The 24,258-nt window shown below is 45.3% G+C and overlaps 1 protein-coding gene across 1 annotated transcript; it reads right to left on the bottom strand.

Moving 5' to 3' along the window:
* Positions 1-8,788: 8,788 nt before the first annotated feature.
* On the bottom strand, positions 8,789-8,977 carry BJ212DRAFT_1402656 (uncharacterized protein; the record flags this gene model as incomplete). Its single annotated transcript, XM_041337361.1, has 2 exons — positions 8,789-8,868; positions 8,902-8,977. Coding segments are annotated over 2 exons (156 nt in total), but the record flags the coding sequence as incomplete, so codon positions are not given.
* Positions 8,978-24,258: the final 15,281 nt, after the last annotated feature.

Raw genomic sequence — 24,258 nt, 5'->3', positions numbered from 1 at the left:
GTCATCATCCTTGCCCAAGTGGTTACCACAACAGAGTCAAAATCTGCTCCTCTTGGACTGCGTAGGTTCGAAACCTGCCGACGACAAAGTTGTTTTTACTCCAAAGCAGGAACATTGGGAGGAATTTTTCTTGCGCAACAATCATGAGTGCTTCATGGGACAGCATGATGCATAAGCAGAACTGTACTGCCACACAGGAGGTCTTGTCGGACAATAATGGAAAGGCGGTTGGAACACCCTTGATGATTCACCAATGGAAGTTGTAGTCAGTACTACACGAGGTAGCGCATCGGACACAATAATAAATGATATGAATTTGGAGATCGGCAGAGTGGACACTGAACGCCGAAAGCAAGAGAGAAATCTAGTACACCAGCGCGCTAGAGAAACAGTGAAAATCGAAAGTGAAAATACGAGGAACTGAGAGGAAGGAGGGGGTGGGTCATGCACGAGTTCCAGACCGCAGCCGACTTTGGCTGGCATGTTTCCCCAACAGAGTCACAGATGAAGGGCCAGTTGTACGCATCTGGCGACGCAGCATCTTGTTCAGCAATACGAGCTAATTCCAGCCACTCCTCCACATATTAACTAGTTTGGCGAGAGGGTAAAGTCGAAGATTGGGATAACATTGCCGAACGCCACAATGACAAGTCAACAATGAAATGCAGGCTCGCATAGCTTTGACTGTAGTGAGAGCTCACCTATGTTAGTATAGTGTAATGGTCATATTGCACACTTATGTGGTGCAGGATTGCCACAAGAATGGGCATGGGAAGGTAGTTGGCGAATGAGACAAACTGAAACCAAATGGGCCAGGAATGGCTGAGGAGTTGAGAAGAGCTAGGAGCAAAGCACTGGAAGCAAGGCTGACACCTTTGAAATTCATAATTTGGATAACATGCACATTGAAATACGGAAATGCCTCCATCAGGAGCAAATGTAAGAGGCTAGAAGAAAGAACTTTGGTTGCATGTGCACAGGCGGATCAGGGAGATGGTGTTTGCAGTAAGCTATGTGCACTCGGACAAGTTATATGATGAAATGTGAGAGAAAAAGCTCGACACGAGAGATATTCATGCGGCAATCTAAGATAAATAACTTTCAGCCAAATTCGAGGGCCGGGAAGTGGCAACCGCACTATCACCATTGGATATATTCTAGATGCTATGGAGACACGAGTCGGACGGATGGACACAGTGCAGTCGAGGAAGGTGGTTATGGCTCGCAGGGAGCATTTCAATTGCTACAACGGTGATGACAAACTGCCTCGTGTCTTGGGCGTCTATGAAAACGAGGTAGGTTAGCGTGGTGAAGAAGCATAAAAATGCACGATATATGCACTTCTGCAGCTTAGAGATAGACACCCACAATCCTTCGACCGTGCTAACACCATCAACCCCCAGTAAAATGTCACAGCTCATTCCAAGCATCAGACCCCTTCGAACTTTTGAAGAACATGAGGGGACCGTAAAGGCAGTCGCAGTTTTCCCCGATAAACGACGAATAGTTACGGGCTCGAATGACTACACGCTCCGTCTTTGGGACTTGGAGACAGGTGTTGTGTTGAAGAAGATGGAGGGGCATAGCAGCAGCGTGGAGGCATTGGCGGTATCACGAGATGGTCAAATAATAGCAAGCGGTGATTATGGCGGAAAGCTTATCGCCTGGCACGGTGAAACTGTAGAACTCCTCACCCAGCCCGTCAAAGCCCACCCACACCAAATCCACTCGTTGGATTTTTCTCCAGATAGCACGGTGCTGGCCACTGGTGGATGGCAAGACGGGGTGAAGCTTTGGTGTACCAAAACATGGCAGATGCAAGGGGAACCGATCGAGTGTGATTTTTGGATCCGCTGCGTTCGATATTCGCCTTCTGGCGAACTTCTTGCAATCGCAACCGACGACAATATACAGATTTACAATCCGGAAACGAGTGAACGTGTCGCATCTTTCAAGGGTCACGCAGGTCACAAAGTATCCAACTCAGCACTAGCATGGACGCTTGATGGTACACGCCTTCTTTCAGGAGGCAGTGGAAACGATCCTACTGTACGAGAGTGGGATCCATTGACTTGGGAGCAGGTCGGTAATCCCTGGGAAGGCCATACTGGTGGCATTAACGCCATTGCCGTTCATCCTGCTGGCGCCCTTGTCGCTTCTGCATCTCATGACAAGCATGTCCGTCTCTGGCGGCTCTCAGATCGACAAACTATCGCCATCTTCCAGCATTCATCCACCCAGACTTGTATCAGATTCTCCGTGGATGGCGAGCACATACTCAGCGGAGGTTATGATAAGAGGATCTCAGAGTGGGCAGCCAAGGGTGTTCATTCAAAGGTGAGTTTCCGTTCTTGACTTTCATAACATAATTCGAGCATGCTTCATGCAGATCGTGGCTATCACAACAACCCGCGATGTATGTTTGACTGGGGACTTGTCTAGCGCTGAAGAGCTACTTACCCAAGAGATCCACACCGACGCCAACGACTATACTTCATATGCCCATCGCTCGTTTGTTATGGCCCGAAAACACGCCTGGGACCGCGCCCTTGATGATGCAATCAAGGTGAGTTATACTGGCCCCCTTACGAAAAGGCTAACTTTCACCCGTGACATAGTCTATCAGCATTCAGCCCTCATTGATAGGCTACATTTCCAAAGGCGTCGCCCTCTGCGGAAAAGGCCTTGTCCGGGCAGCAAGGATAGCATTCGATGTCGCATCCATGTTCACGAACCAAGATTCGGACACAACCATTTTCTTCTCTTGATCAAGGTAGGTCAAATTCGTCTCGCGTGCTCTCTGCTTCATTCCGTATTTCAGGCCATCGCCCTCTTCAACGCAGATCAACACGAGGAAGCAATGCTGCTCGTCGAAGAACTCTCTGCCGCTTGTCCGAATACTGATCTTCTCGGGTGTCATGTTGTGGAAGTAAGTATCATGCAGTCACGCTCGATCGTCAAAACTGATCTTCGCAACTCGCATATTAGACATATCTACGTGTTCAGCTTGGAACCAAAGCTTGGATGGTGCACGTTATGACGAAGCCGCTGACTACTTCACTACCGCTGTCAGCTCCAGCGCTTTCTCATCGAAAAACATTCATGAAACATACGAGGACTTGACCGTGGTGCGTCAAGATCATGTATATATAATGTTTTTCATAACTAAGTGCTTTGTCCAGCTCTTCGGCTGGGACCTCGAGTCCTTGTGTCTCACGACACATCAGAAACGGTGCAAGGCATTCCTCTCTGCAGGTAAACCAAATGATGCCCTCGAAGCACACCAATACATGATGGACGCCATCGACGAAACTGCGAAGGCCAGCTGCCTCGATTGGTCCAACGGCAAGTTTTCATTGACATCACTAAGGCTATCATGCTCACCCGTATTTCACTCAGAATTTAAGGAGAAATGCAGTGCGTTCGCTGCGCACACTAACTGTATACTTGGTGTATGCACTCTCTTCCTCATTCCTTTCTCCTACTGACCTGCTTGCAGGCGGAGGTCCCCGGACAAGATCAGGACTGCTACGATACAAAATCCAATCTTGTCCATGGAATGCATCGAGTGCGTGCAATAGCAGATCCCTCTTCTTTCTCTCACATCGTTAATTACAGCATTCTCAAATTTCCCGGCCACAACCCCAACAGCGTCCTGGGCGCCTCAAAGGACTCAGGCTTGCTATGACGAGAACCCCTCGTTCAGCTCCTTCACCAGAACCTGCACCCGCTCCTACCCTGCACCCGCTCCTACACCTGCACCAGCTACCACCCCGCCACCCGCCACCACCTTTACCACCATCACAGCTCGGCTAGGAAACCTGTTCCTCTGGCGGTCTGATCATGCAGGGCCACCCGTTGTCGATGTTCCTTTTGCGCAGGGTGTACAGGTGTGCCCGGTCGATTTTCATAACCGTATCTTGGGCATCTGATACGTAAATCTACAGTGTAACGCTGCAGTGGGTGCTCCTGAGAGTGACGATTCCTTGATACGTGATGAAGATCATCATGGACCTCCTTCACCGGACCCCAATTCACACCAACAGCAGCAACAGCAACCAGCAGCAGTTCAAGGTAGACTCTGGGGAACATGGAAGCGGCCGGTCATACTGCTGCTAGCGGAATTGGTGGATGTCTGGGGTTATTTCAGTTCTATTGTCGCTCGTAATGTGCACTGGAAGCAGTACTTATTTATTGATAGGTAATGACTACATCCTCATTCGCGTCATCATCCATGGCTAATCATAATTATCAAACTTGCGTCCTCCATATGTACAGCTTGGCTTGCACACAGCAAATGAATCATGATGCCTTTCAACTTCACCGAGGACAATGCTCTGTGAAAGTCAAATTTGCCTGGGTCCTGCACGGAGAATGAATCGGAGAATGACCTCCGTGATGACGCGATTGAAGGCTGAAGATTTGCACTTCCTATACCACTCATTGCCAGCAGACGCGTGACCATAGACATTACCGCATAAATGGTCTTGACATGCCTTTGGTGGTTGGAAATACACGAAGATTTATTCTGACACTACCCACGATCGAGGTTGGGCAGGTGCTGCAGGTGCTTAAGTGGTCACAAGATCACAGCGCATGGGTCTCTGCAAGAGAGAGATGTCCTCGCCAACGTTACGGGATTTGGCTTGGTGGTGAAAGCGAGTTTGAAGTGAGAGGGCCAACTAATAGTTGGAAGTTCGGAACCACGATGTATTCCAACTAACTTGCATCGCGGAATCGAGTCCACCAGTATACAAATCTCTCGCCAAATCACACCTTGACATCACTTACGGACAGTACTAGTCGCGGTTCCTGGAGGTTCGACTCAACTTCGTCCTGGCAGAAGTGGTTACCACAACAGAGTCGAAATCTGTTTCTCTTAGACAGGTTCGAAACCTTCCGACAATTAATTTTTTTCTTTTATCAACCCTGACATTCATTCATAGATTCCTCCGAGGTTCATCTCAACTGCGTCCTGGCCAAAGTGTTTACCACAACAAAATTGAAATCTGTATTTCTTGGATCCGACTGCGTAGGTTCGAAATCTGTGGACGACAAGGATATTTTTACTCCAGAAGTGGAACAGTGCTGCGACACAGGAGGTCTTGTCGGACAATAGCCTGAGTGGAAAGGTGGTTGGAACACCCTTGACAATTCACTCATGGATGGTTTCCTCGGTGATCCATCTCAACTGGGCTTAGCCAAGTGGTTGTGGTTGTTAACAGAGCCGAAATCTGTTCCTCTCGCACTGGGCACGTTTGAAACTGCCTATGACAAAGTTGTTTTTCTATCAGAACAGCCTTGAAGATTCACTCATGGATATTCTTCCTCGCGCATTCATCTGAACTGGTCTTACTAGCCAAGTAGTTCAAACCGCAACGGAATCGAAATATGTTTCTCTTGGATTGTGCAGGGTCGAAACCTGCCGACGACATTTTTTTAATAGGAAACATCCCTTGACATTCCTCATGGATGATTCCTCGAGGTTGATCTTATTAGACGCTTGTCTAGGCACATTGAGCACGTTCAAATTTAAACCCCGCCGCGGCTGCCCCCAGACCGGCGGTAACTCTGACTTTCGTGATGGTAAGGCTTAAGCTCCATATATCAACTTCGTCTGATATCAAGACCATGACTTTCAGAATCTTGAATGGCCCCGACGGTCTGTAACAAGACCAAGATGGATACCTGACAGTAGTCACTGGTCAAAACGAAGTTTGCAAATTTGAATCTTGAACTTTAAATTTCATCAATCACCACATAACTTGATAAGGTAGTACTATACGCTCTTTACATAAAGTGTTTCACGACAGTGCCACAGATATGGTGTGTTCAGCGCCCAGCGCTCAATTTCTACAGAAGGATTCGTTGAGCTCTACAGAATGACACGACGTCGCAAGAATACCTCAAAACAACAAGCCAGAACGGAGCTTGCAGGAGAAGCTCAGCAGACGGACGACTCTCCGAGTCCATATGCACCTACGATGCAATACCAACATTTCATTCCACGGTTTATCTTGCGAAGATTTCAAGTCGGACCTGTGAAGTGTGTTTTCAGAGTCCTCTTGAGCACTCTGCGTGTGGGCACTAGACCAGAACACTGAATGATATTCTTTGCAGGTCCAAAACAGAACGACAAAGAGAATTTCGACACACCGGTGTTGATCCTGAATACGTCCACTACTATGATATTGCTACGGGTAGCCTTGACATTCGTCCCATTGGAAAAGTTTACGGCGTACCAAATTTCTATCAGGACGTCCGCAACACCCATAATATCAATGAACTAGAGGAGAAATTAGCGGACCTCGAACGTCATGCAGCCTCCATCATCATGGACTTGCATAAAGCGCTTCCTCAGGGTACTTTCACCCTGAAGCGGAGGTCACTAGAGCTCCTGCGGAAGTTCCTGTTTATCATGCACTATCGCAACCTGTCGTGCTCCGACACCTATTTTCAAGCGGATCACCCGGAGAACGCAACAAGCCGCCAGTGGATTGAGTCCTTCATGAAAGCGAAGGATATTCGATCTGCTGTCGAGTTTTGGCTATACGTCCTCAGATACTACCTGGACACATCGCATTCAGACATCATGCGAGATGCTGCAGAACTCGTAGAGAAGTACGGCGAAGAAGGTCTTCAAAAAATGCTCACCGAATCGCATATCCCACCTGATCTCGAACACTTCCCAGCTTACACTTACCACACTCATGCGAACAACTACTTCTTCAGTATCTGGGAAGCCGCGGAAGGGGAAGAATTTATTGTTACACACAATGCATTCGGCCTGTGGGAAGGTTTGGCAGATGGCAGCCCTGACCTGCACCGCATATTCGTAGTCAGCCCTCGCATTGCTCTCATCCTGCGCAGTGTGTTACTGCGTCCAGAATTGAAAGAGTTTGTGAAACCGCTTTCACTCATGAGCACCTTGCTCAACGTGAATCCAGCACCGCCAACTCCAATTTACACCAGTGGAAAAGATGGCATACACATCAACCAAGTGAATCACCAATCCGCGCGGTCACTTGCATGTTACAGATCCTCCCAGGAAGGGGGAAATGATAGCTTTATGTTCAAGATCACAAAGCTGTCCCGACCACAAACCTCGGAGTTCAACTCTGTTGTATTAGTCAACGTGAGGAAAACAGGCTCTTTGACCTTCCTGTCAAGGGGGAGTATGCTTCGCACCGCACGTGCGTTCCGGAGTGTGCCAGCCAATTTCCCTGCGAGCGAGCTGCTCGTTCCGCTCATTGCGCAGTTGACGAATACCATGGAGACAGAAATGTCGGCTCTCCGCCCACCATTACAATCACCAGTGGCTGTCCTCGACCAGAACATTGACGCACTTGCACTCGTTGATGTAGTACTTTATGTGCTTCTAATGCAGATTTGCATGGGTGGCAAGCAGTTCGAAACGGCATACGACAGGGCGCATCTAGTCTTTAGAATCATGGAGAAAGCAAAGCCCACGTCGTTCGCAGACGAAATCAACCGAGAAGTCGAGAAGGCTTTCAAGGCCTGCAAAGATTCAGAGGATGGGATGTCTTTCGCAGAAGGCGTCAGTTTCGCTCCCTTACTCCCTTCGATCTCCAGCGAGTTGTCTTCTCAACTCTTCCAATTCATGATACCTTGCATGAGCAGACTGGGCGCGGTGATATCTGGAGGTGGAGACATTTTGGAAGAGCTCCAAGATGAGGTCGCCGTAGTGAGCTTTCTTGCACGTGCATCAAGCAGCCCAGCAGCGTGGCATGCACTCTCGTGTACCAGCCCACAGGCCCCCGAAATATTATCAAGGCTATTCAAGAAAGGCACTCCAATAGATGGATCTGTTGTGAGATTCACGCGGTATATGTACCGCGAGCGGGCTTCGCCATCATCTTTCTCTTCCAAATTTCACCTGGCATATTCGTTACGAGGACTGTGCGGGATGGCTGGGCCAACCACCAATGCCGTCAGTCGGAGCTACTACCAATTAACGGCTTCTATAATCCAATGTCTTGGTCGCACAATGCTGAGGTCCCTGCCGGAACCGTACGCTTCACAGCCGCGCGAGAGGCCCAAGGCCCGGCTTATCTGCAAGATCCCTGAAGAACATTCAGACTTACTTTTCTCGAATGTGAAGATGATACTGCAGAAATCGCTCCCGGGATATGAGCCGTCGCCAGGAGGGGATACTCTGGACCAGACCCTCAGAAAATGGATAGAGGAGATGGCTATCGTCGGTTACCTTGCGTGGTCAGGGAAACACAGGAGAAATTATTTGGACTTCATTCTGGATGGGTTTTCGCAGGGTATGAATTTTAAGCTGTTTGAAGATGAAGACGTCGCTGGGAGTACCTGAATCAGCTTATTCGAATTGATCTTCTAAATCACTTACTGATCGGATACATCAGTTGTACGTATATTTTGAATAAAATGACGACTTATTGGGGAGATACCAATTTCCAGACTCATGGCAGTAAAGTTGCCGCAGTCCGGTTCAGGTCCGGTTCGAGCAGATTTTGGTCGAACTCGAACTCGAACCAAGTAGCATTGTTTCCTCACCCTCGAACCCGAACCAGGATCATAGGTTCACCAATGGACCGGTCTGGTATGGTTCTGTTCGAGTTCGAACTGGTTCCAGACCCTTCACTGATACAAAATGGAATTTTTTGTGAAAATTTTACTACTCAAGCTCCCGCAGCGCTGAACGACTGTCTTTTTGTTTTTGCACCTCACAAACAGAGTCTTTTGCCCATTGTCTCCTCTCCGCAGCCTCCCTGTCAGCTTTCTCTGTGTCTCTGTGCCTTCATTCCCACTTGTATTTGCCTTTCACCATCTGAATGTCACCAAAGTTCTTGGGAAGCAATCTTGCACACCATTTCATATCTGTAAGTCCTGTGTCTGAAAATGCTCATTCACATGGCACCAAGGAACCTTGCACAGGTAAATAATCAAGTGTGATGTGACTCAGGATGGGAAAACAGGGAGCATTAGTCTGGTAATGATGTTGAGTGTAGATAGGTGTAAAAGATGTCACACGTCTAAAGAGACAAGGACTTCATAAGTCCCCAGTTGAGTATGAACAGACTCGTATAGTATGTACCTAAAGAGACAAGGACTTCATAAGTCCTGTACTACATCAGTAAGGAATGTGAGTATCATATAGTGAGACTTACCCCAGTCGAGTATGAACAGACTGGGGAAGAAGGGAAAAAACGAGACAAGCGAATGTACCTGGAGTGGAGTTACCGTATTTAGTAAGTACGTTGAAGGTAGTGAACATGACACCAAACAAAAAGAAATATCTATACTACTATGTTGACGGATTGATTTCCAACACACCCCCTCAATCTGGCAACAGACCTATCTCGTCAATCATTTTCTGGAATGCGAGACATGTGAGTGGTTTCGTGAGGCCATCAGTGAGCATTTTGGCTGATGGGATATGTATGAGTTCGAGAGTACCATCTTCGACACATTCACAGACGAAATGGTAATGAATGTCAATGTGTTTCATGTGTGCATGGAAACATGCTTCCTTCGCAAGGCTGATGCATCCAGTGTTATCAATGAATATCTCCATGCCAGGATCTTTGTTGTACATTCTGATATCATGCAACAGGTATCCCAGCCATATTGCCTGTTTGGATGCATGTGAGAGGGCCATGTACTCTCCCTTGGTTGACGAGGCTGCGACAGTGGTTTGTTTCTTGCTATTCCACAATATGACATGATTGCCAAGGGTGAAGACATATCCCAAAATTGACTGGTGGTCATCAATATCTTGTGCCCAGTCTGAGTCACTGTATCCAGTGAGGACATCTGCATTCTCGCTGTTCTCCCCAAGCACGAGGCAGAAGTTGTGCATGTCTGTGAGGTAATGTAGAACACACAGTGCAGCTCTCCAATGTGCCTGCCCTGGATTCGCACTGAATTGTCTGAGGTGGCTGCTGGCGAATGCGAGATCTGGGTGTGAGACCATTGCAATCCAAGTGATTGCTCCAATGAGTTCATGGTATGGTAACTTCTTCATCTCTGCAGCTTCTTCATCTGTTTTAGGGCCATCTGCCCTTGATAGGACAGTATTTGGATCAACTGGTGTCTGTATGGGGTTGCATCTGTCCATTCTAAAACATTTGAGGATTGTGTCAATGTACTGGGCTTGTGAGATAGTGATGGAGTGATTCTTGTGATTGTCGATGAGCATGAATCCCATGAGCCAGTCTGAGTCTTCTTCCTTCATCTCAAACAGTTTGTGTAGCTTGGCACAAGTCTCCGCGAGTGTCTCAATACTGCTAGAGACAGTAATGGCATTGTCCATGTGCCATGCTATGATTGATGTGCCTGTCTTCATATGGCAGGTATACACTGCATGGTCAGAGGCACAGTGGACAAAGTTGTGGGAGATTAGTCCCTGGTGCATATGTTTGTTCCACAGGTGTGAGCCTTGTTTGATCCCATAGAGGCTAAGTAAGAGTTTTGTGACTCTGTTGGTGCCATCGCTGAAACCTTCAGGTTGTCACATATAGATTTCATGGTCAATCTTACTGTGGAGGAATGCCCCAGTGATGTTGTCTTGTCCTCAGTACCAGCCATGTGAAGCTGCAAAGTGCAGTATCATGTGAAGTGAGTCGAGTCGGATGGTTGGTGAGAATGTGTCACTGTAGTCAACACCTGGGATCTGTGAATATCCTTGTGTGACAAGCCATGCCTTGTACCATGTGATTTCGCCATCTGGGCCAAGCTTGAGGGTATATGTCCATTGGCACCCTATGACTTTTTGATCCTTTGGCTTCTTGACTAACTCCCATGTACCTCTTCTCTGCAACATCTCGATCTCCTCATGCATTGCCTTCCACCATTGGTCTGCCTTGGTGCAGGTAGAAGCTGCCCGAAAGTGTTCTGGGGTTCATTGGCCATAGGCTGTGAGATAAGCGAGCTGGGCAACCTCGCTGACAGTGGTATTTTCAACTGGTGATGTGTCAGTGTCATTTTTACATTGCCTTTGGGCTTGAGTTTCTTGTCATGCCTTCTGATCATTCTTTTCCCTCTCAGACTTGGCTTTCTGGGTGTCTGCTGCTTGTTTCTTCCACAATGGTCATGTGACATGTTCTGAACATCGAGGTTGAGCTGGTGGAGTAGCTGGTGTAGGCATTGGGGGTTCCTTGATGAGCATTGGGGGTTCTTTGGCGAGTGTTGGGGGATCTTTGACGAGTGTTGGTGTCTCATTCATGGTTGGATTGGCATCTCTGTCCATCACCCCCTCAGTCTGAGTAGGGGAGTCAACAATGGTAGTTGATTTTGGCACCCCCTCACTTGGAGTGAAGATATTAGGAGTAGGGACAGGTTTGTCATCAAGTTGGCTGAAGAATTTCTTGTAGACTATGACATCATGAGATGAGATGAACTTGTGTTTAGAGGGAATCCAGACCTTGTAAGCTTTAGAGCCTCATTTGAAACCACAGAGGATACTGTCAATGGAATGAGCCTTGAGCTTCTTCTGAAACTCGGGAGAGACTCAGACATGACAGTGAGAGCTGAAAATGTGCAGGGTAGATACATCTGGTTTATGACCATGGAAAACTTCATTGGGGGTAATTTTTGAGAGTGCTTTGGTTGGGCTTCAGTTCCAGATGTAGCTTGCATACTCATGTGCTTCAGGCCAGAAGCATTTTGACATGCTGGCATCTTTGAGCATTGCAAGAGCATGTTTATGTGTGGTTCAGTTGAAGTGCTCTGCAACTCTGTTTTGCTGAGGTGTACGAGGGGCTGAAAATTTGTGTGTGATGCCCTTCTGCTCAAAATAACTTCCCAGTGTCGAGTTGATGAATTCACCCCCACGGTTGGAGCATACTATCTTGACATAATGTTCAGTGTATGTCTCAAGTCATTTGATGAGTGCCTTGATGAAGGCTGGGGCTTGGTCCTTCGACTTCAAGTATTCCTTCCACCCTTTTTGACTATGGTCATTGACAATGGTGAGGGTGTAGAGATAGCCTTGGATGGATTTGTCGAATGGACCTTGGAGATCCATATGGATGTGATTGAGAGTTTTCTTTGCTCAAGTTGCAGTAGATGGGAAGGGGGCCTGGGGGTGCTTCCCTTTTGCACATCTGTTGCATGGTGGGAGATCACCATTGCCTCAGAGGTCCATACCTGTCACAAGGTTATGTTGGGTGAGGTAGCAGAGGTTATTGAGGCTGATATGGGCAAAGCAAGCATGCCATAATTTGAGGTTGGGTGCTGAACAGGTAGAGAGGGCAATATTGTGTCTCATGGTGGGTGGTGCAATGACACTATGGATCTCATATAGGTTGTTGGTTAGTCTTCCCTCCATCACAATCTCACCATTGGGTTTCTTAATGGTGAGTTGCCCATTTCACTTTGTGATCTCCATCCCTTTTTGGTCCATATGGCTTTCTGACATCAGGTTGTCACAGGCATTGGGACAGTATTGGATGTTCGTCAATTTGACAATACAGTCAGGATGTCCCTTCATGGAGACATCAACTAGTACTGATCCATGTCCAAGGACTTGGAGTACAGGTCTGTCTTTCACAATCCCTTGGATATGCTCCTCTGATGGGGTGAAGGTAGTGAAGGCTGTTTGTTCAGTGCATATGTGAATGGTTGATCCCCCATTGAGGATCCAGCTGAAATGGGAGTGAGAGGGAGGACTGGTGATATAGGATGAGTGTTCAGTGTCTGAAGAATCTTCATTGGTGTCACTGACATAATCTTCATCTGCAACAGCTTGGTTGGCTTTCTTGCCTGACTTCAACCTGTATTTCCCCTTGTGGGATTTGTCATCCTTCTCGTCCCCCTTATTACTATCTCTCTTCAACTTCTGCTTGTCATGATGGGGTCCCTGACCTTGCTTCACACCACCTTTCAAGTAGCATTCTTTGGTCCAATGACTGGAGAAATTGCAGTTCTCACAGAAAGGTTGACCTGGTATGGGTGTACGGCTGAGTTTGCTTCAGCCTTTGTTTCCATGTGAGGCTTGGTATGTGGTACTGGATGTGCCTGATTGGCTTGTATGGACGCTGAACTTGTCCCTGATTCGCCATTTGACTTTGATAGATTTGTAATGGTCAGGGAGAGCTGCAAACACATAGTTCCAAGCTGCCGGCATGGATATGTGTAGGAAACACATGAATAACTCATCATTGATGTCCTGTCGCATTAGGATGAGATCATGGCAATAGCCCTTCATCTTTGCTATATGGGCATTAATGTCTTCCCCATCATTATATTTGGTAGTGACGAGAGAAGCCATGATGAGTGTCCAATCTGTCACTGTGGTACCCAAGTATAGCCATTTTGCATCTGTCCAGATTTTGGAGGCATGCTGAAGGTGTGCTAATTGGGCCATAACTTCCTCTGTCATGCATGAGGTGAGGACTGAGCAGACAAACATGTTTGCTTTGCTCCAATGGACAGGGTGGTGTCTTTCATTGAGTAAGCTGTGTAGTGGCTGTGTGAAGTCTGGATCTACATAAATGTGTAGCCCAACGGTCTCAAGTGCACGGTATACAGTGCTTGTCCAGGTTGAGTAGTTGGTAGATGTGAGCTTGGGATGTAGACAAAGGAGATGGGTGAATTTTGATGGGTCAATGGACTTCTTCAGTGTGAAGTGAGTCTCATCTTCATCAGATGTGTTTTCATTGATGATGTTTGGATGGTGAGGTGTGGCAGATCACAAATGCAAGGGTGAACATGAGTTGTTCATAGTTGGGATTCCAAGGTTTGCAGGTGAATGTGTTGGTTGGTAAAACATAGCAGGTCCAAGCATTCCAACACACCCTCGAGGGTCCTCAGTCATGGTTCAAAACACGTGTTATATTGATCTTGGTGATATGCAATGGGTATGGTATATTTCAGGAGTTCACGATGTGTGAGAGTGTCCAATGGGTCTTAATAGTGATATCAGTGCCTGCATCAAGCAGGGCTCATAACCTAAAAGACGACACACGTCTAAAGAGACAAGGACTTCATAAGTCCTGTACTATATCAGTAAGGAATGTGAGTATCATATAGTGAGACTTACCCCAGTCAAGTATGAACAGACTGGGGAAGAAGGGAAAAAATGAGACAAGTGAATGTACCTGGAGCGGAGTTACCATATTTAGTAAGTACATTGAAGGTAGTGAACATGACACCAAACAAAAAGAAATATCTATACTACTATGTTGACAGATTGATTTCCAACAAGGTGCACAATGATACAATACAAGAATGTACCTTCCACCATGTAAAAATTGATGATGCTTGCTGTTCTGGTGAGCTACATTCATCAACAGCAACTAAATCTTCTGCGAGGAAAACCTTCAACTTGGCTCAAGCAACTTTGGTTGATAGTTGTTAGCGAGTTCAATGACTTTCTGTAGCCCTTGCAATCAAGCTACTACTGGTGCATGAAATGGTGGAAGGTGCACTACATCCAGCATTTGATAAACAATGATGAGTGTGCTATGCTTCAAACATTGAAAACCTTTGAAAAACCCTGCCAGTGATAGTACTGGTAGACAGACTCTGTTTACCTTTTTTTAAAATATCTATAGCAGTCCAGTCACAGTTTGAATAGGTCCATGTATGGTTCTCAAATCCCACTTATCTCTGAACTGCTGTGAGTAACACAACTTGGCTAGATACTTGGTAAAGTACCTAGCCAATATGTTGGGTCTAAAGTGCTGTACCTAGCTGCTATTTGACCCACAAGGGTTTCTGTACTAGACTCAGAACTCAGAGAGGAGAAGAATCATCATAAAACTGCTAGTCTCAGACTACAGGTAAAGAGTGAAAGGTAAGATGTACTGCTTATATAAGCTGCAAAAATGCGAACATAAGCTAAAGAAAGTGGGGGTAGGTAAAGGTAATGAAAGTAAGTAAATCTAAGCCCAAGGAAAACTTGACTGTCACAGCGCCTTTGGCACATTTCATGGGAAAGTCATAGGGAGTGAGTGATGTGCTGTACCAATCATCATGAGTTGAAATATGCACGATATATGCCTAGAGGAATCTCATTCTCTACATCAGAGAGACAGGAAGTGGACCAAAGTCTGGAGAGAGGGTAAGTGCTGGAAAGGCAAGACTCCAGCCTAGGGAAGCAATCCCTAGACTTGGGACAGAGACATAGGGGACAAATCTGAAGGTCCAGTTTTCTGGCCTAGGGAATCCATCTCTAGGCCTTATGGAAAAGGACAAGACTCAGACAGACTGAAGTCCAGAAGATGCAAGAGCAATTCTAAGGTGAGAGAACAGGAACTAAGATGATATTCAGATTGAGGACTCTACAAGAGTTGTACAGGGGTTATATACTAGTGCATATCTGAGAGGATCAGTAAGCAATGGAGTAAGGCTATGTATGAGCATATGAAAACATATTAGTATGTGAGACAGAACACAAGTAAATGAACTCAGAGATGAAACTAGTACAAGGATCAATCAGCAAGACAGAAACAGAGATGACTGAGAACCAGAAAGGTGGAGATGCCTAAATGGGGATAGGCACAGGATCTTGGATGGAGGGTGGGAATAGGTCTGGAGATCTGGAGATCTGGAAGGCAAGGTGGAAACAGGACTGAGATATGTGAGGGGATGGATGTAGTCCAGAATCTGAGAGCATGTAAAGTCTGGATGTCTTGCTGAATGGAATGTGCATAGGGTGGACAGGATAGGGGTGTGTGGATCAGGCTAGTAGTGAAGATCCGGAGCTCAGGGATAATTCTATAGCAGAGCTAATCCTGCTGAGGTGTAGAGCACATGGCAGGAGGGGATCTGGGAATTAGTTGGATATGGGGTCCAGATACAGTGGCTCAAAAAACTGTCCACATGTTTTTGCATTTTTTACTATTTACAATATTGTGTGAGAATACATAAAGACCTCAGTGACATGCTGATACCATATTGTAGTGCTGCTTCAGGGCTTTGGATTGAGCACCACATCATGAGAATCAGAGGAGATATGGTGGAGATACAAGGCTTACAAAATCATGACTCATGTGGACAGTTTTTTGAGCACATATTAAAACTATATGAATCATCATTTATGACACCATAACAATCATGCCACCATTAAATAAATTATAAAGTGGTGTCATTATGTCATTTTAAAACCATATCTAACTATACAAACCAAAAATTTCCATATGTCATGGTTATATTCACCATGAAAGCCACCCCCCTTGCTCAAAGGGATAATATCCTCTTTCTTTCCTATTCTGGCCTCTCTGCTTGTCAAATTTCCTCTAGAACTGGAGTATCCAAGTCCACTGTGGCCAATTTCATCAAAGAAAGTCACACAGACAAGGAAAACTTCTGTGAAGGGCGTCCATCCAAGCTCACCTCTACTGATAGGAGGGCTATTATTCAACATATCACTACAGGAAAGGCTGATGATGCTGTCCAGGTCACCTATTACATCAATTCCACCATCACATTCCCTGTCTCTTCACACACTGTGAGAAACATTCTCAAGACAGCTCATCTCAGGTCAGTAACAAGGAAGAAAAGGCTCTCCTCTCTATCACACATATGCAGAGAGGACTAGCACCCTTCTTTTTTCACATATATACCTTGCCATCTGACCCAATCCTATTTATTGTGGTCTTATATGATCATATAACATGCTTCCAGTCCATGTAATCCAATTCTGATGGGCTAAGGCAAAGGTTAGTCATCTCTGCTTATGTGTGATAGAGAGGAGAGCCTTTTCTTCCTTGTTACTGACCTGAGATGAGCTGTCTTGAGAATGTTTCTCACAGTGTGTGAAAAGACAGGGAATGTGATGGTGGAATTGATGTAATAGGTGACCTGGACAGCATCATCAGCCTTTCCTGTAGTGATATGTTGAATAATAGCCCTCCTATCAGTAGAGGTGAGCTTGGATGGACGCCCTTCACAGAAGTTTTCCTTGTCTGTGTGACTTTCTTTGATGAAATTGGCCACAGTGGACTTGGATACTCCAGTTCTAGAGGAAATTTGACAAGCAGAGAGGCCAGAATAGGAAAGAAAGAGGATATTATCCCTTTGAGCAAGGGGGGTGGCTTTCATGGTGAATATAACCATGACATATGGAAATTTTTGGTTTGTATAGTTAGATATGGTTTTAAAATGACATAATGACACCACTTTATAATTTATTTAATGGTGGCATGATTGTTATGGTGTCATAAATGATGATTCATATAGTTTTAATATGTGCTCAAAAAACTGTCCACATGAGTCATGATTTTGTAAGCCTTGTATCTCCACCATATCTCCTCTGATTCTCATGATGTGGTGCTCAATCCAAAGCCCTGAAGCAGCACTACAATATGGTATCAGCATGTCACTGAGGTCTTTATGTATTCTCACACAATATTGTAAATAGTAAAAAATGCAAAAACATGTGGACAGTTTTTTGAGCCACTGTATAGGCTTGGAAGGCATGGGAATATTATGGGATCTAGGTCCAGCATAAAGGATATGACAGATATGTTTCTGCTGCCCATGATGAGTCCTATATGGGGTTTGGGCCATGGGCCATGTTTATCTGGCCATAGGTTTTTGGCAAGGTCCCATGTTTGTTTTCTTATTGGGTTGCTACATTGGGTCAGTATGTGTTCCATGGACTCAGGTTCTTCCCTGCATGACTGGCAGCATGCTCTGTGTCCAAGGGTGGGTACTTGTGTCCAGAAGTCTCCAATGTGGAAGGCATTGTTTAATGTTTTGTATAGGAAGATTTGTACTTTTTTCAAGAGGTCTTTGTTTCTGCAGCCTTGCCATATGAATTCATCTGTCTCTAGCATGGTTGTTAGTGCTTTGATGGCATATCTCATGACATCTAATAGGCCCAAGGTTGGTCTTTTGTATTTTATGTGTTTTTTTCATCATTAATGCTTTGTATGCTAGTCTCTGTGTGATTCTTGACATTTTTGCACCCTGGAGGTTAAAGTTTCTAGGTATATATGTATCAATGACATCAGTGGTTATTTTCAAAGCTCTGTTTTGGGCAAGTTGGTCTACCCTTTTGTTTCCCATCACTTGACTGTGTCCTTTGACCCATTGGAAGGTGGTTTGGGCTGAGCACCAGTGTAGCTGATATGCTATTGCTTTAAACAGTTGGGCATTTGAAATATTGATCCATCCTGCATTTTTCCAATTGTCAAGGTGAGTGTTTAGGCCATTGATTACATATTTTGAGTCAGTTACTATTTTAATGGGTGTTAATGTGTTTGCAGATTGTATTACTACTAATACTGCTACAAGCTTGCCTATCTGGTTTGAGTGGTGCATTCCAGGCATGCTGATTTCACAGTTTAGTTGTGGTTTTCTGCTATCCAAATTCCTCCTCCACATTTTGCATTGTGTTTCCTGTTGTTGGTGCAGGATCCATCTGTAAAGATGGTGAGTATATTGTCATTCATTTGTCTTCTGTTCAATGGGACACATAGTCTATAGGCTGGTATTTGGACAGGTCTTGATAGATCAATGAAGATGTGGAAGCAGTCCATCAGACTGTTTTGGACTGTGACAGAGGGGTTGAAGAGGATTTCACCTTGTGGTTGTGTGTGTGCTTGCATATTTTTTCTAACTGTCTATGTGTTAATGTTAGTTGGTCTTTTCTAGGTGTTGTATTGGGGTTGTAGTTAGGGAGGAGGCTATCTAGTATGTGTTTCACTGTTTTTGTGCATTGGTGTGGGTTCTTACATCCTGTTAGTCAGTTGTCTATGCATTCATTGCATGTGCATGAGGCTTGTGGTTGGTGTGGTGCTTGGTTCATTAGTCATGCAGTAATATTTCTTAGGTGTCTCACTGATATTACATGGTGTGTTTGATGTAGACAGTTATCTTTAATTTTGTGGTAGGTTTGTGGTGGAGTGCCCATGTGTAGCCAGGCTGGGAGTTGGCCTTTGAGGTTATCAGAGATTTTCAAAGGTGTGAAGCTTACATGGTGTTTCATAGCCATTTTTAACATGTTTGTGATTATATGTGGTAGCTTGTTTGCTCATTTGCCCTTGGTAGGGTGTTTCCAGGATGTCAGGAATGTTTTCAGGTCAGTGTTGTTGGTGATTCTGTCTGGTTTCATGATGTTGATTATGGTATCAGAGACAAAGGCCCATGCTGGTCAATGTTGTGATATGTCCATGTATGCTTGCAGCCACATTATGTTGATCACTTCATTCCTTGTTTTAATGTTCAGGAGGCTGAAGCCTCCTTCAGAGATGGGGCATTCTAGTCATTCAGTGCTTATTAGTAGGTTTGTTTGTTTGTTCCACATGAAATTTTGTATTAGTTTGGTGATGGCATTCTCAATGGTCTTAGGCATTCCTTGTGCTTTCACAAGGAATTGTGTCATGCTGCCAACTACTATTTGGATTATCAGTTTCTTTCTGTCGAGGGAGGGGTGGCCCATGTTCCATTATTTAAGGTTGTTTTCAAATTTTTTCAGGATCAGTTCCCAGGATGTTGTGTTTTCAGTTTCATTTTCTATCTAGGTTCCAAGTGATCTTATTGGGTTGCCATCACTTGCTACTCTTATTTTGTCCTTCCATGGTGTGTCAAGGTCATTCAGTTTTTGGTTCTGTGTTACTGTGGTGCAGTGCACTTTCATTCTGATAGGTAGTATTTTGGTTTTTTCCATGTTAAATTTTGCTTCTGGCACTGTGCACCAGGATTGTAGGATGGATTCTAGGTCTGAGTATCTATTGTTTTGAGAGAGGTTATTAAGAACCATGTTGCTCAAGGGGGAGAGAGACTGACTCAGAGGGGCTTGGCCTCAGCTTGTACACTGTGCCTCTTACCCAAGTATGGGCCCTTCATTTCAGATGAGGTCTGATGATAGTCTGACAAATTTCAGAGGAGTGCAGTGTAGGGATTTCATATTCTATGGGCTTGTATAGGCAGATATTGCTTAGTGTTACAGTGGCTCAAAAAACTGTCCATATGTTTTGACATTTTTCACTATCTATGATATTGTGTGAGAATGAACAAATGCCTTAAGGACATGCTTATAGCACATTGTAGTATGGCTTCAGGGCTTTCATTTGAGCCCTACACCGTGGGAATCGGTGGAGATATGGTGGAGATACAAGGCTCACAAAATGGTGACTCATGTGGACAGTTTTTTGACTCAAGTATTTTACAATAATAACCAGGTATTCTAGTATTTTGTATGACCTCCCTTGGCTTTAATTACTGCCTCTATCCTTCTAGGCATACTCTCAATTAATTTCTGGCAATCCTCAGCTGTGATCTTCCCCCATTCCACTGCTACTCTCTCCCAAAGCTCCCATACTCCTTTAGGGGGGTTTTCATAGGCTTGAAGCTTTTTCTTGAGTGTTCCCCAGAGATGTTCAATGACATTGACATCAGGAGACTGTGCTGGCCAGTCAAGAACATTGATGTTATGTTCTTCAAACCATTCCTTAGCTCTTCTGGATGTGTGCTTGGGATCATTATCCTGTTGGAAAATGATATCTTCTTCATCAATCCCTGATTCTGCCAAGCTAGGCAGCAAGTGGTCATTTAAAATGTCCACATACTGCTCAGCATTCATCTTCCCCTCAACCTCAGCAAGCATTCCCACACCATTCCATCCCATACAGCCCCATACCATTAAAGAACCTCCTCCAAACTTGACAGTCCCATTAACCTCTCTGTCTGTTAGGCCATCTCCCTTCTTTTTCCATACATATACCTTCCCATCTGACCCAATCCTATTGATTTTGGTCTCATCTGACCATATAACATGCTTCCAGTCCTCTACAGTCCAGTGTTGATGAGCTAAGGCAAAGGCTAGTCTTCTCTGCCTATGTTTGATGGAGAGAAGAGGCTTTTTCTTCTTTGTTACTGCCTTGAGATGAGCTGCCTTGAGAACATTCCTCACAGTTTGTGAAGAGACAGGGGTAGTGATGGTAGAATTGATATAATGGGTGGCTTGGACAGCACTATCAGCCTTTCCTGTAGTGATATGTTGGATAATAGCCCTTTTGTCAGTAGAGGTAAGCTTGGATGGACGTTCTCCACAAGAGTTTTCCTTGTCTGGGTGGCTTTCTTTGATAAACTTGGCCACAGTGAACTTGCATACTCCAGTTCTAGAGGAAATTTGGCAAGCAGAGAGGCCAGCATAAGACAGAGAGAGGATATTATCTCTTTGAGCAGAGGAGATGGCTTTCATGGTGATTATGACTATGATACATGAGATATTCTGGTTTATATAGTTAGATATAGTCATAAAATAACATAATGACACCACTTCATAATTTATATAATAGTGGCATGATTTTTGTGGTGTCATAAATAATGATTTATATAGTTTTAATATACACTCAAAAAACTGTCCACATGAGTCATCATTTTATAAGCCTTATGTCTCCACCATATCTCCACCGATTACCACGGTGTAGGGCTCAAATGAAAGCCCTGAAGCCATACTACAATGTGCTATAAGCATGTCCTTAAGGCATTTGTTCATTCTCACACAATATCATAGATAGTGAAAATGTCAAAACATGCAGACAGTTTTTTGAGCCACTGTATGTTCGCACTTTTGGTGCTTATGTAATCATCATAGTTTTCACCATCTACCAGTACCAGTCTGAGACTGAGCAGTTTTTAGCATGATTTCCTATCCTCTCTGAGCACTGAGCTTAGTCCAGAAACCCTTTAGGGTTGAATAGCAGCTAGGCATAGCACATTTAGCCCAACATTAGAAGTCTACTTTCCAGTTCTCTTCTTGTTGTGTTTCCCACAGCGGAAAATGTCCAGAGGAGCACAGGAGGGTTCCAGAGGAATGCAGGAAGTGCTCAGGAGAGTTCCCACTGCAAGGTAATACTTCTACAGGAAACAGGATGGAAGGATAGGAGATCTGAAGGTCTGGAGGACAGGAGGACAGGAGGGTGGAGGACAGAAGGACAGGAGGACAGGAGGGTGGAGGACAGAAGGACAGGAGGATAGGACATCTGAGGGTTTAGGAGGATAGGATGTCTGAAGGTATGGAAGGAACAGGGGCTACATCAGACTTCATCCGATGTAGAAACAAGCAGAGGTAGACTACCCTAAGGTAGAGTCAGAGGGACAGGGATTGGACATAAGTCCAGAAAGAGAGTAAGTGCCAGAAAGGTGGAGCTCCAGCCTAGGGAATCAATCCCTAGACCTGATGGATAGGTGTCATATGCCATTCTGGATTCTCAACTCTAAATCCACTTCTCCAGATATCTGGATCTGAGATCCAGATCTCAAATGATCTGATCTATCTTTATCTTCCTTCTGGAATCCAAACCCTATATCAGCGCCCAACTTCATTTAGACTGCCCCTGTCTCCGGACTCCGGTTAACCATGTTTCCCTTTTGATTATTGATCCATTACATACATTTCATTTCCAGTGTTCATTATTCATGATCCATCCTACTTACTAATAGACTCTGTATATGCTTTGTACATAGCCTTTATGTTTGCTGACTGATTCCTATATGATACCTACAGTATATAAACCTCCTGTAACTCTTGGAAATACTTGAGTTCGAATATCATCTTAGTTCCTGCTCATTCCTGTGTCCTCTGGACTCGAGATAAGTCTCATGTCATATTCTGAGTCTTAGGATTGCATCCTAGACTACATTTCCAACTCTACCTTAAAGGTAGTCCATCCTCTGTTAGTTTCTAGTCCAGACTTTGTCTGGATTAGTCTTATCTGCTTGCCCAGGTAACATCCGGACATTCATTGTCCACCCTAGTCAAATCCCAGAAACTCTGGACAACTGCTCTAGCCCCCAGAAATTAAGGGCACTTACTCAGGAAAGGGGCACAGCATACGAGCTGAGGCCAAGCCCTTGTGATCCGACCCCCTTGAGCACATGACCTTAACAATAGGACAGTCTTAGCTGGACCAAAGTCTGAGAGAGGATTGGGCAGGTAGAGCAAAGTCTAAGATGATATTCAAACTGAGGAACTACGGGAGTATCTACAGGGGTTATATACTGGACAATATCTGAGGGGATCAGTAAGCAAAGGAGTAGGGCTATGTATGAGCATGTGGAAACACATTAGTAAGTAAGACGGAACATAACTAAACGAACTTGGAGATGAAGACTCATACAAGGATCAATCAGCAAGATGGAACAAGAGGTAACTGAAAGCTGGAAAGGTGGAGGTGTCTAAATGAGGATAGGTGCAGGATATTGGACAGAGGGTAGGAATAGGTCTGGAGATCTGGGGATCCAAAAGACAAGGTGGATACAGGACTGGGATATGAGAAGGTGGATATAGTCTGGTATCCAAGATGAGGTGAAGTCTGGATGTCTTGCTGGATGGAGTGTGCATGGGGTGGATGGGACAGGGGGGTATGGATCAGGCTAGCAGTGGAGATCCGATGATCCAGAGCTCAGGGGTAAATCTGGAGCAGAGTTGATCCTGCTGAGGTGTGGAGCACATAGCAGAAGGGGATCTGGGAATGAGTTGGATATGAAGTGGGGTCTGGACATAGGCTTGAAAGGCATGGGAATATGATGGAACATGGGTCTGGATTGTGGGATGACAATGACAAGATGTTGGAGGGGGATAAGATGTGGATAGGATCTGAGATAAGATGTGGATTGGATCTGAGATGAGATAAGGATTGGATCTGAGATCCAGATATGTGGATATGACACTTGCTTTTCAGCAGTTGGTACATGTCTGGTGGTAGGACTTGGTGGGACACTCATGGGTTGATCTCCTGTGAAGTTGCCTGGTGCATGGATGGAGTTAGTGAGGCCACTGCTTGGTGTTTTGTCATCATTAGCATTGGACATTGTTACTTTAAAATCCTGAAAGATGAGGAGGTTGTGTTGGAGTGGGTGTGCACAGTTTGCCTGGGATGTGGGAGTAGGCATATCAGGGGGAGAGTGTGGGCTCAGGGGTGAGGGCAGGGAGGGTGGGTCAGGTTTATATGGTATTAAGTCCATGGCTCATTCTAGGTCATGATCTTCCTGTAGAACATTGGGAGGGAAGTACTTTGGTCCAGAGCAGGGGGGGTTGAGAATTAGGATAAGGAGTGTTAGGGTAGGGGCATGTGGCCTGGGATATGGCCTTAAGAGAGGTAGGCTCCTTGTCTTTCATTTCTAGTTGGACAGGGAGAGTGGGTGGGAGTGGTGGGGCTTTATGGTATTATTATGCATAGCTGTCTAGGGGTGGGGCAATTGATTGGTTCAGTGAGGGCATCATGGCCAGGCTCATTTCAGATTTGACTGGGGCTGTGGCCTACTAAGACTTGTTAGTGGGTGTGATTTCTCAAGGGAGTGGTTAGCAGT

Source organism: Suillus subaureus (genome assembly GCF_016647635.1).
Source record: "Suillus subaureus strain MN1 chromosome Unknown BJ212scaffold_156, whole genome shotgun sequence".
NCBI classification, from domain to species: Eukaryota; Fungi; Basidiomycota; class Agaricomycetes; order Boletales; family Suillaceae; genus Suillus; species Suillus subaureus.
This window is presented reverse-complemented; position numbering and strand designations above follow the sequence as displayed.